This window comes from Egretta garzetta, unplaced genomic scaffold, assembly GCF_000687185.1.
Source record: "Egretta garzetta isolate BGI_Z169 unplaced genomic scaffold, ASM68718v1 scaffold329, whole genome shotgun sequence".
Classification (NCBI taxonomy): domain Eukaryota; kingdom Metazoa; phylum Chordata; class Aves; order Pelecaniformes; family Ardeidae; genus Egretta; species Egretta garzetta.
The window spans coordinates 779,025-791,616 of NW_009269999.1; the positions used below are offsets into that span (position 1 = coordinate 779,025).

Genomic DNA, 12,592 nt, shown 5'->3' on the forward strand with positions numbered 1-12,592 from the left:
CAAGCCTTCTCTGGTTTTTCAGCTGAGTGGCAAAAGCATGAGCTGCATCCATCCTGGGCTTTGGATGCTTGTGACCAAATTGGATAGCAGTTGGTTTTCATGAATGTGTAGTCTGTTGGTGAAATACCGGCCCATCTTTGGCTTCACTCCAAACCTAGTGGCGCCTCAGATGAGGTGTTACTCATTTTAGAACTTGTGTGGGACAGAGACTGAGGGGGAGTACCATGCATCCTCAACCTGAGCATCTGGGGGCTGCTTTGCCACAGCAGCAATGGGCAGGATAAACCCTTTCTGTCTGTGTGCATACATGTGCTGGTGTGATGCTCACATGTTCCTTTACCAACTCTTGGATTTTGCCTTCTGTGGTTTTTAGGGTCAGGAGTTGACTATCCGTCAGATTGCTCTTCTTGGCTTCAGAGACTTGGTCTTGCTAAAAGTAAAGTTGGAAGAAATTCTTCCTCTGGTCCAGACAAAGCTCCCAGCTTCCATTGTCCAGATGCTGTTAATTCTGCAGGTGGGGAGCCTCTGCTCTTCTTCGTCCGACTCCACTTGGGTATCTCAACCTCATTGAACTAATACGAACCCTGGAAAGGCGAGTGGGGAGGGTAGAGGGTGTGATGAAGGGGAAGTGATGTGTGCTTATTTGGGAACAGTAAATGTAGAAATGAGAGCTGAATTTGAATGTCCTGAGCTTTTCCTGGGAACAGGTAAGGAAGTTGCCGTGAAAGGGTTGGGTTCTGCTCTTTGGTGTTTGTATTTTTCTTGTTACCTCTCCTCCCCAGCTAGGAACAGTCTAGGACTCTCTTTTTGACATAATTTTTCATCTCCCAGCTTCTCTGAATGCCCCTTTGTGCCCTAGTTCTCCTGTTTTTTCAGCTTTGCAATGACAGGGTGAATCTCCGTCACAGCGGATTGTGGAATTTGAACGAGCTGTGGCTGCTGGCTGCCCGACACCAGCCCCTTGGCTGGCTGGGATGCTGAGCGGTGCCCGTGAGAGGAGGAATACCTTTTGGCAGCAGGCAAAGTGCTACACATCTTCCAAAGGCCTCTTCCAAGGCCTCTCACAGACCTTCTGTGAGGATTATCCTCCTTATCCAGACTGCAAAAGAATATTTTCCAAGCATACCAAATGCAGCCAAGTATACAAGCTGTTTTATCTTTTTATATCACCCAGCCTGACAGTCTTGCAAAATACCATATTACAGGTGGCTGCTTGGGTTCCTCTCACTTTTATTTCTTCTCCAATATACTTTATAGTGAGTGGTGAGGAATGAAACTTTCTGAAATACAATCAAAATTGCGAAGTGGCTAAGCTGGTACTTCTGTACGAGTTCTCACTGCTTTGATGTTCCCAGTGACCCAGACTGTAATAGCAGGAGAAACTAAAGTGCTAGCTCAATTTTTCTGAAATATTTTAATAAAAGAATCTTGAGGGAAAAGAGAATCTCAAAGTGACACATTTGAGAAAGAACAGCTTATTGAGGCTTTGCAGGAAGTTAAGTCTGTGAACGGTTTCTGAAATTACTGTTAAATTGGTTAGCATTATCTACCATCTTCACAGCTGTAAGCTGAACTACAGAGGGTGCTTTTCCTGCAGTCCTGCCTAGCAGAAGAGCAGTGCTTTGCCCAAGGTGTATTAAGGCTTTTCTACAAAGAGAGATTTCCCGATAGAACTGCCCTGGTATAAATATGTCACTGTAGTTACACTGTGCAGATCCTTCAGTGTGAGCATACCTTGTACCTTCCTATCCCTTGCTCAGAAAAAAGACAGCTAGCTGCTCAGTGTCCGTAGGGTTATGGCTATGACTTGAACAAGGAGGTTGTCCTGAATGGCACCCGAACCTCCATTTGACCTTATCAGCTGTGTTTCTCCAAATGGTCTACCAACATGGCTGGGATATTCCGGTGCAGAAGTTTTTGATAGACCCCGGGCTTTATTCAAAGACCTTACTCAAAAGTAGGTAAGGGTAATGTTGACTTTTTATGTTTGAATTTCAGAGTGTCCATGAGCCTACTGGCCCCAGTGAGGGCTATCTACAGCTGGAAGAGCTGGTCAAGCAGGTGGTATCACCGTACTTGGGTTTGTGTGAGGATCACAGCTTCTCTGGTAGCACCTGCTTGCTTGGTAAGACGTGTGCGTTGCACAGAAGCTCTTGTTGGGGTACGCAGTTTGGTTGATGTGAGGCAGTGCACATCTGTGCTAGAAAAGGAGACAGTGCATGACTCCATGAGAGACAGAAAACAAAGGCTAAAACACCCTTGAAAAAGTCCTGATTAATAAGTTTATGAATGCAGATTTTTGTGACAGGCTTTTTATTTTTCATGACTGAGTGAACTATTGCTGCCCCGCTACTGCACACATGTGCAGTCTCCCCTCTCTCTGGAGATGGGCTGGATTTTAAAACTCCCTTGTCCATGCCTGATGTATTGCTTTTGCCCTGGTGAGAGACTGCACCTGGTCCTTTGCTGCCTGCTCTCTGTCCCTGCTTGCTAGCCCACTTTGGCTGCCTGGATTCCCACGCTCTCCGCTGCATCAGCCAGCCTTGGCAAAGCTCATTCTGAGGGATTACAGGGGTTTTTTGCATGGAGTCTTCCTTCCATCTGAGGATGCTGTTTAGAAAGAAAAAAAGAAAAAAATAGTCTGCGTTTAGACTGTGGATAAATGGGTGTAGGTGAGAGAACTGGCACTTATAGTGGAAAACTTCACACGTGATCCAGGGGCTCTGTGCACATGTGTGGCCAGCCAGAAGAGATTGGCTAGCTAAGAAATGGGCGTAGTGATGCTGATTTGATAGTCAAGAAGGTTTAAATAGAACAAGTGAAGAAAGCTCCAGTCTCCCTCTGATTTTTACAAGCTTTAGCCTTTGCTTTGATGCAAATTGTCCCAAGCTGGAGACACACAGCCTGTCTTGTACTACTCCTTAGCGGCACAGGGGAAGAGAGGGTCTCGCGGTAGAAGGACTTACCAGGACTCAGACAACCTCTGCCTGTACCAAACTCGTGGCATCACTTTAGGCAAACTGTGGCTCAGGGTTTTTGTTCTTGTGGTTGTTGGGCAATTAAATATGTTTTATGCAAGTGAACATGGTTATACAGTTCAGCATTGATTTGCAGACCTGATCCTGAGGTTAAATCTAGACCACATTCTCCCATAAAAGTTGAGCTTTGACAAATTTGATTGTTTTGCTGTTTATGGACACCTGCATGATGCTGGGATAGCTTGAAAGGTAGCTGTCTGACCTGTACCAATGTTTATCCATCCCAGGTTTCCACCAGCTGAACAAGGCATTAGTGTCATTAAAAAAAAAAAAAAAATCACACAAACAGGCCTCATAAAGTTTATGTGCCTTAAAATTGTTGTATTTACTTTGATTTTAGCTGTCATTTATTTGTGTGTATTTCCAAGGTGGCCTTTTGCCTCTGCTCCACCCTGTGCTGAGCGGGAGGAAAGAACGAACTTGTGTTTGCATTACACAACATTGACAGCAGAGCAGCACTTTTCTGCAAATAATATTGGTGTTTTCAAAGTGCTGCTGTGGTGGTGGTTTCTTTTCCTTAACTCCCACTTCTAATCAAACTTATTTCTCTTCCTCTCTCCCTCTTTCTGTCACCTTTTTTCTTTCTCAGAACCAGTTTCCTCTCTCATGGGGCAGCCTGTAATGACAATGAAGCCCCGTAGGTTCTCTGTAGTAGCTTTTTGGAAATGCAGTGTGGGGCTTTGGGTACACTTGCATTCTCAACAGATGCTGTGGAGGCCAAACTGCCCTCTGGACTGGAGCCTTCAAGACAAACGAGTTTTGAGAAACGCAGCTGAAGGTGTCTGATCGCGTATGTGACTACACATAAGGCTTCAGCCTGCAAGGTTGCTCTATCTAGACCTTGATTTAAAGTGAGAGAGGAGTGCAGCAGGGATGGGTGTGAGAGGGGACAGGGCATTTCACAGAGGGGATTCGTAGAGGGTGCATCCCCACCTGCTTTTCTGTTACCACTCTTCTTGCTTTGCCCATGTAAGTTAGCTGTAACCTGCATTGCAAGGATGGAGTACTCTGAAGGGATCCAGTTGTTTAAGAAACAATGTTTAAATTTGGAATAGGGAAGAAGATAAAACATTCACCCTATTCCCCCCATGTATTAAACCTAACATCAACTTCTGATTTGGGTTTGCTTGCAAAAAAGCCCTTAAAAACTCCTCCCAGTTTATGTCCCTGGCTGTAACACACCAAAATAGAAATAAAATTTCGAGTTAAACTATGCATGACAACTCCCTAAGAGACTGTCTTTTGTGGCCAAGAAAGTAAAGGGGGAAAAGTGAAGCAATAAGTGAATGTTCAGAGTTTAGCCTAATTTCTACCTGATTCTCATCATAAAGGATTTTAATCTTGTTGCACAGAAATAATCTGTGGATATTTTCCTCAAAAGAGTCAGGACATTTGTCACTGTCCATCTCTCTTGCTCACTACCTGATCAGCCACAGCTATAACCTGTGGGAAGCTCCTCTGTGCAGTGTCTTGCAGCCCTCACCCTTGGCATTAGAAAGCATTGCTTAATGTCTTAAGAATATCTTCGCTACTGTGGTGGGGAGAAAATAAGAGCAGAGACCTATCAGGTCTTAACTGAACTAGCAAATTCAGAAGCCAAAAGTCAGGCCTGTCAAAAGCCAGTCAAGCTGAAGACTGAGTAGCCTTAGTTGATGGCGACCAAATTGCCTTTCCTCTTCTTGTGTTAGTGAACCCAACACCTGGCCTCCTGTAAGTGCCCAGGCAAGCCTTTCCAGTCCTAGCTCTTACAGCCACAACTTCAGGAATAATGTTTGCTGGTGGGGGGAGAATGAGGAATTCTCTTAACCTCTTCCATTGAGTGCCACCAACCCTGTCACTTTGTGCTTCCAACAGACGTTTCACTGGAGTCCTACCCATTTTGCTGTGACAGCAGGATACTGGACCAGTCCCGTGCTATTGTGAAGTTGAATAATTCCTGTGGCCACAGCAGATAAAATTTGAGCACTTTGTCCTTTAACCTCTTCAGTTTATTTCACACCACCACCACCACCTTCCTCCTCCCTCCTCTGTCCCAACTTCTGTGAAATGTTCTGGTCAGGGACTGACACAGGTGAAAGTCGAGGTTATCAAAGGCACTCAGGTACTTCAACAATTGTGTTCCCAAGTCCACCAGTGAAGTGCTAGCGTTGCCCTGGTTGGTGGGTAAGACTGCCATAAGAGGTGTTGGAGGGGGGTTTTGGTAATTCTCAAAACTGGCCTTTTCTGTCAGTTGGTTAACTCTTCTGCTGTCCGCTACTGTGTTTCACATCCAGCTGTATCTGAAGCACAGTGTCTGTTTGAGCATCAAACAAATAATCTCAAAAGATCATGGTGGAATGCTGCTACCTCTGGGACAGAAAGTAGTCGCTTGACTGTAACAGAATAGAAGGGAGAGGAAGAGTTAAAGTTTAGGTTCTCCAAACTAAAGTATGCACTGGGGATAAACTTGCTTGCCTACTTAGAAAACATGCCATGCTGACTAAATGTGGGTCCACGTTTAGCATAAATATACTCATGCTGGTAACCAGCTGTGTGGGTTAGGCGAGCAGACGGCAGCCCGAGCCCCAGCGCCTGCTGCCCGTGTGTCCGTCCAGAGTCCTGGGTGGGTTTGCAACCTCTGCTCAGTTCTGGGCTCAGCCTGTTGCAGGGTTTCTGGGTTACAGTAGTTGCTTCAGTACAGTCAAACTCAGGACCTTTGCTTTATTTTTGCACGCAGCAGGCGGTGCAATGCTCCTGTTTCCATGCTGATACAGGTCTGAGGGGAAAAGTGTGGTCTTCTGAACTGCTATCGGTGTTTCCTTTGATACCAACAGGTTTTGCAATCTCCCCGTCCAGGTTCTGATTATATTAAAAGCTGAATCATGACAGACTTTGAAACCCTGGCATGTGCATCAGCTCTGCTAGTCAGTGAGTGTGTGTGCGTACACATCCATGCCAACAGGTACACAAGTATATACGTGGTGTATAAGCCTGTGAAACTATGAATGCAGACTGGCTGGATTGCAAACTACCACAGTAGTTGATGTAATTAATGATGCTAGTTGACCATTTTTACCACAGCAGCCAAGGAAATGACAGAAAAGGATCTCAGGATCTCTTTGCCAGTTCCCGTGAAGGCAGGGTTGCCAGGCTGGGCAGCAATAGTTTTATAATATTGCTTCCTATATTATGCTTGCTTTTGGTGGACTTTAGTCTCTCAGGTCATCAGGCTTGGCTCTTTCAGCAGCTCAAAACTGGCACTTCTTTCTCACGGGAATCTTTTTATTTATCTATTAAGTGAACATCAGGCCATGGCCATGATTTTTCTTTTTCCTGTGTATCCTGGCTTTTTGGGAAGGCCTGCAAGCTGTCCCTGTTTAAAAGAAGCATGTTTTAATTTTTTAGTATTGTATGGGAACAGAGAAGAACAAAGATTCAGCCCTTGCCTACAAAATCTACAGCCATGGAGTCTGGAAAATCAGCAGCATTTTGCACAGCTCAGTTCAGTTTAATCTCCTCAGACCTTTCTAGTTAGCTAAGACACCTCTGCATAGCTGAAGCCACTGCAGGATAGATGTAATGTAAATATTAAATAATGGGATGGGGGAGTGCAATGAACCATTACCTCAAAGGGCTACTGAGCTCTCTTTCTCCTCTCAGCCCAAGAGCTGAAAAGCTCTTAAAGGTGTCTGACTTCCTAACGTAGGCAGGAGATGAGCACCTAAATGCGTTTAAAGATCTCAGCCTGGGTCGGTCATGTTGCAAGTATATAACTGCCCCTGCCATTGGCTTCTCTGTTTTGGTATCAATACTTCACCAAAGTCAGAAATGAAGAAGCCCTGATAAATACTGGTGAAGGTGCAGAAGCAGCTGCTGCTAACGACACCAGCGTTATTCTGGTCTCGTCTATGCCGGGGTAACTTTCCAAGACCGAGGCATGGCAGCAGCAGACGGCTAATACAGTGCAGGGGGTTTGGTGATGCCAGTGCTGTGCAAGGCTGCTCACCTGCTGCTCCCTGCCTGCCGCTGCCGATGGAGCTGCAGGGAGGGGTGCAGGGAGGAAGGGTGCCTGTGTGGCTCCCCCTTACATTACTTTTTCCCGATGCCCTCCAACACTACAGCTTGCTGTGGCTTGAGCTGCAGATGACACCTAAAAAGTCCATTTAACGTAACCAGCCTCAAAAATGATTTGCACGTACTCTTTAGTGGGAAATGAACCATTTTGAATGAATGTGTTACTGGCAGCAGTGGGGTGAAGTGCTGTCATAGCTTGGCTGCTGCCAGTGGCAGAGTTTTGGCTGCTCACCCACTCCCTGCAACAATATAGAGTTTGTTTTCTGCTTTTCTTCCCGATGCAAGCTTCCAAAACTCTTTTATAACCTTCAGTGATGCGTGCTTTGCCTTGCATTTTGTTACTGTCTCTCTTATGCTCTGCAGTGGGATAACGCTAGCAGAATCTCCTTTCCCTAGGCAGCTGGAAAGGCAGCACAATGCAAGCATCAGGAATTTAACATTGACACCAGCTAACAGCACCTCCCGAGAGAAATTTTCCAGAGGAAGGGATGGCAACTCAGGTCCTCACTGAATGTTTCTTTGGGGACTTGTGCCACTTTAATATCACTGATTTTAGTTAAGCTGCACATGAGAGCTCCTACTCAGTCCTCACCCCCCTGGGTCAGAGAGGAGACCATCAGGATGCTGAAGAAAGTCCCTTTGCTGCACTCGTTACTTTTGGGCTCACTTCTCTCCCAGGCAGCAGCACCGTTCCTTACAACAGGATGGGAGGTGTCTGCTTGCTGGGGGCGAAGCAGACCTCCTTTCCAACCCCCTGGCGGTGTGAAGTAGTGAGCACCTGCCTGTCCCTGGTGGTAATGAGGTGGGACACTCTTTGGCTGCACACTGAGTCCTCTCTGTTCCCTGAGGCCAGCCTAGCAGTTTGGGCGATGCTTTGCTTGTGCCCTATTGACTATTCCTGCTTCCTTTTGCTCTTTCAGAGAGACGGTACTCCAGATCCCGTCCTAAGACTGGTGCACCGAATTACTCCTCTCACGTGGTGACGAGCCGGCAGCCCAGTGAGATGGCCCTGACCCCACTGACAGAGCAGGAGGGGGAGGCTTACCTGGAGAAATGCGGTAGCATCCGTCGCCACACTGTCGCCAATGCTCACTCAGATATTCAGCTCCTGGCCATGGCCTCCATGATGCACACAGGAATGGTGATCGAGGAATCAGACAGTACCGACAAATGCCTCCTCCTGCAGCCCAGTTTTAGCCACAGGCAGTGCTCCAGCGAGCCCAGTATTGCTGATGGGCCAGAGGGAGTCATGGCAGAAGGTAGGCAGGACCCTGCAGAGCTGAACTGCACGTTGGTCAGCTAGAAGAAGTCTTGCTGAGGAGAGAACAACTGTGTGCCCTAAGCTGGACAAAGTGTCATGTCATCCCTGCTGGGAAAAAAAGAGAAAAATTTGGGTTTTGCTCATGTCATTGAAATAGCCTCGAGGGATCTTACGTCTCTTTGGGAATGCTCTCTAGATTTGTATTTCTTGCATGTCTGGGATCATCATTGATAGTGGTACCAGGCTGCTCCCAAATGAGCACTGAGGGCTGCAAAGGTCTCGCTGTTGAACAGCACAGTCTACCTTCTGCAAGCTTTCTTCCTCTACTAGTCCAAACCTTTTGGCCTCAGGTTTCCTTCTGTTTCTTTGGTATGATACAAATTAGGCTTTCTGCTTTTCTCTGACTTTCCCAGCTTTGCTTCTAGTGCTAGGGTAGTCATGGCTGAGGACTGCATTTGTCACTTTTAAAGTTGAACTCAGGGATGAAACCATTTGCATCCTGCAGAAAGATCTGCTCAGGTGGCTTGTGAGAGAAGAAGATCCTTCACTTTGCCTCCCATGGGCATGGATGAAAAGTCCAAATCTGAACAAATCGGACTTCCCGCCCCGCCCCAACCTGAAGAGAACTGAGTATACATGGAGTCCCAGCTGAAGTACTTCATATGTACTTTATTTGGTTCCAGTCATATCTTTGGGGGTGGTGGTGTAAGTTGGGTGCAAAGGAGAGGTGGGTGTATAAATTGGGGGCAAAATACAGTCCTGAGCATCCTGGTATTTGGCATCAATTTGCTCTCAAAATTTCGGTGGCAGTAGGGCTACAATGAAAGGAGAAATCTAAATGGATTCCTTTGGGAAGAAGACACTGGGCAGAGTCTGCACTCGTGCGGGGAACATAAATGCGCCACCATGATTCCAGACCAGGAGGTGACAAACAGGATTTCATCCTTGGGCTGCTCTGGTACTTTTAGCACTTGCAGGTTTCGTGAGACCAAAGATAACCAGTGGGGTGTAGAAAGGAGTCCTGCCTCGGTAGTGTATTCACGAAGTGCTCCTGACCTCCAGTGGTATCTGACTCAGCGCAGCGTTGCAGCTCTTTGCACTCTTTGTTCTTGTTTTTATTTTGACGATTAGGAGCGGGTCCAGTTTGCAAGTGTCTGTGTCAGGCAATGCAGTCCGCAGTGTCTGCTTTGTAGCATCACTTGGTACTCAAATGCTGCTTCTGTGGGAACAGAACCAATCTGTTTGAGCAGTCCCCTAGGATACTCTGCCGATGTCTTGCTAAGCAGATTTGCAAGTGTAATTACAGGCTTAGAGGTGAACTGAAATGCTGCCTTAAATGTCAAATCCCATTAAAAATATGGATATAATGCCACTGCCACTTGAATCTAGTCCCTGTGGTACTGACTGTAAATAAATCTGTCTTGACAAGGAAACAGAAGGTTAGGATGAGCCTTCAGGATGTTTTTTTGCATGCTAAGACATTAAGTGCAGAATTTGCCCTGCTTTTGTTGGGCATTAAGCATCTTCTGCTCCATTGGCTGCAATGCAAGTACAGCTCCTACCTGTCAGGATTTGGCCTTAGTAGCCTGCGCAGCAAAAAGAAAGCAGACTGTTATTTGGTACCACAGCATCAGAAATACCAGCGATGAGCATAAGTCACTCTGCCTTTGTAAATGAGGGTGCTGCTTTGTCTCCTGTGGTTTGCAAATGTTGAAAGAGATACTTGAAAGGGCCTGCTTTTTCTTGCAGTCACCTAAGGCCCCCTAGCTATTGGCCTTTGTGGAAATGCCAAGTGTTTTGATCACCAACTGTGCTTACATGTTGAAGAACAGAGATTTGGTTGTGCTGGCTGCCTCCTCCTCGGAGCATGCAGACTCCAACAGGGGCCAGGAAGATGTGGCTTTAAGCAGCCTTCCCTTCAGGTGGATTCTAGGATAAATTGCCCTCCTATTCATAAATTGGACTGACCAGGCCAACTTATTTTTGTCATCTGCCCCAGGGTGGCCATGGATTGTGGTGGAGCTTCAGAATCGCTGAGGTGAGAGCCAAACCTAGTAGACCATGCTAATCTTACCTTGGCATGGTCCCTCCAGCATGGCGCAGATGATGCCATCCTGCTCAAATAGAATTTCTTTGGCCCCTTGCAGTGATTTAAGGACTTCTCTTAGTCACAGTGGGGCATGTGGGGAAATGATCACTCTGCAGCATTTCGGTTCACTCTTAGGAATGCTTTTCTTCTTTCTCTCTCTCCTCCAACCCATTTGCCTTCTGTAAATACCCAAACCATTTGGATTAATGAGGAGCGTCCTCTTTTATGGTGAAAATTAGAATGATTTATTTATTTCTTGACATATTCTTGGATGATCTCTAGGGCTAATAGGAATCCAGTCCTGGTTTTAACTTGAATTTCTTTTGTTTTACATGTATGTGTAATTTGAATTATTTTGATTTTGTGTCTGTTACTTTGCAAAAATTTGCACCAAGCCACTCTGAATCATGCACTTCCCCAGTTGTTTTGGTTTTCAGAGAGAATTAAAGCTGGTGGCTTTACTTTGTAAACTGAAGTGAACACAACTTGTTCTGTAAACCACACTAAGGGTCTGGTCACAAGCATCACTTTTACAGTCATGTGAGATGCACAAGCCTCTGCAAGCCCATACCTTGTACAGGCAGACTGGATGAACCTGGAACTGGCTGGAAAGCTGTGTCCTGCAGCTGCCAGGATGGCACCACGAGGCTGGCACCGAAGGGCTGTGGGGGCAGACCTGGGGGGCGGCGCGGAGTGGCCGCTCTCTGCTGAGGATGGTCTCAGCCTGCAGAGGCTCAGTCCCCTGGAAGTGAAGAGCAAAGACTCTGTCCCTGGCCAGAGCTGTGGCATGAGAAACACTCGCGTTTTGCATACAGGATTCTGGTCTGGGGTTACAATTCTTTGCCGCTCACCGTGTCACACAGCCGTGGCAGGGGCACAGGGCAGGTCTTTTCTACCCTTGTGGTCATCCACTGGAGAAAACCTCCTCGAAGTGCTGTCAGAATGGGAAGAAGAGATTTTTCTCATCACCTCCCAAAGTCTGTCTGTTGCCTTCTAACTGGGTAATTACCTAGACTGAGTCACTTCCCGTCACACCAAATCTGTCTTCTCTTTTTATTCTGTCTCCTCTTCTTAAGGTAAGTGATTTATTCTCCATGTCCATACAATTCTGTCATAAACTTACTGAGGGGGCCTCAGCTGAAAGCTATTCTTAGTACAACTGGCCTTTTTCTTGACATCCCCCACAGGCAAGCAGCATGTTTTTATTGCTAGCAAGCAGAGCTTCCTCAGTCCCCAGCTGGGTAGGCAGCAACCTGGTTTATTTTTTGTTTTCTTCTATCTGAAGAAATGCAGTAGATCTTGGTACTGGCATTGGTGGCAGCAGGGGGAGCACTGCAGGGTTTGGACTGATGCTGAGGTAGGGTATTGCCCTTTCTGTTTACATCCAAAAGGCAATGGGATGGGATCCCCTGGAAGGATGCTTACAACCCTGAGCCGACAGCTGAAAATGCTTGGCTCTTACAGGCAGCCTGCGGGTCCCAGGGAGCAGAAACCGAGTATCTACCTAGTGAGGGACAAATTGTGGTGTTTATGGCATGCTTACTTATACGAACTTCTTAATTCTGCTGTAGATGGAGAGTAGCCAGTTTCCCTAACTGGATTCCCTGTTCCTTCCCAGCCTGGCTCCTGCCTTGTGCCAGCAGCAGGGCTCCTGGGCCAGGCACACACCTCGGATTGCGTGCGGGTGTTTCCAGCAAGAGAAGGGGGAGCTGAGCAGTGTAGGAACTCAGCCAAAGCTGACGGCACTGACTTGCACTGAGTTGCCAGAGCCAGAATTGCAAATTCTGTGCTAAGAATGGAAGATGCTGCCTGTGCAGGGGGCTGCAGGCAGGGGACTGCAGGCAGGGCTCTGCCACGACACTCGCACTCTCTGTGGGTCTTTTGAATACTTAGGAAAGGCTGAACAAAGGTGATTTTTAAGTATTGGTGCTATACAAGTGAAAGTGAGCTCTCCTCATTCACAACTGAAGTTGAGAGGCAGATGAAGGTCTATTCAGCTGTGGAAATTGCAGCCAGCAGATGTGAATGATTGTGTTTTATCCAGTGATGCCCAGGGAGTTTCCCAGGGAGATGTGAGCTGGAAATTCAGCCCACAGTCAGCTTGTTTCTCGCTTACACACACTCCAGCTCCATAGGAAAGTCACAGCAAAT

General features: G+C 46.8%; 1 protein-coding gene across 1 annotated transcript in view; it reads left to right on the top strand.

The window, feature by feature from the left end:
* PRR5L (proline rich 5 like) overlaps positions 1-8,608 on the top strand; it is a 33,100-nt gene extending 24,492 nt beyond the window's left edge. Inside the window, exons 6-8 of the mRNA XM_009647549.2 lie at positions 374-514; positions 1,999-2,125; positions 8,012-8,608. Of these exons, the coding sequence (XP_009645844.1) occupies positions 374-514; positions 1,999-2,125; positions 8,012-8,394 (651 nt within the window). The 3' untranslated portion in view covers positions 8,395-8,608. The remainder of the gene's footprint in view (positions 1-373; positions 515-1,998; positions 2,126-8,011) is intronic.
* Positions 8,609-12,592: the final 3,984 nt, after the last annotated feature.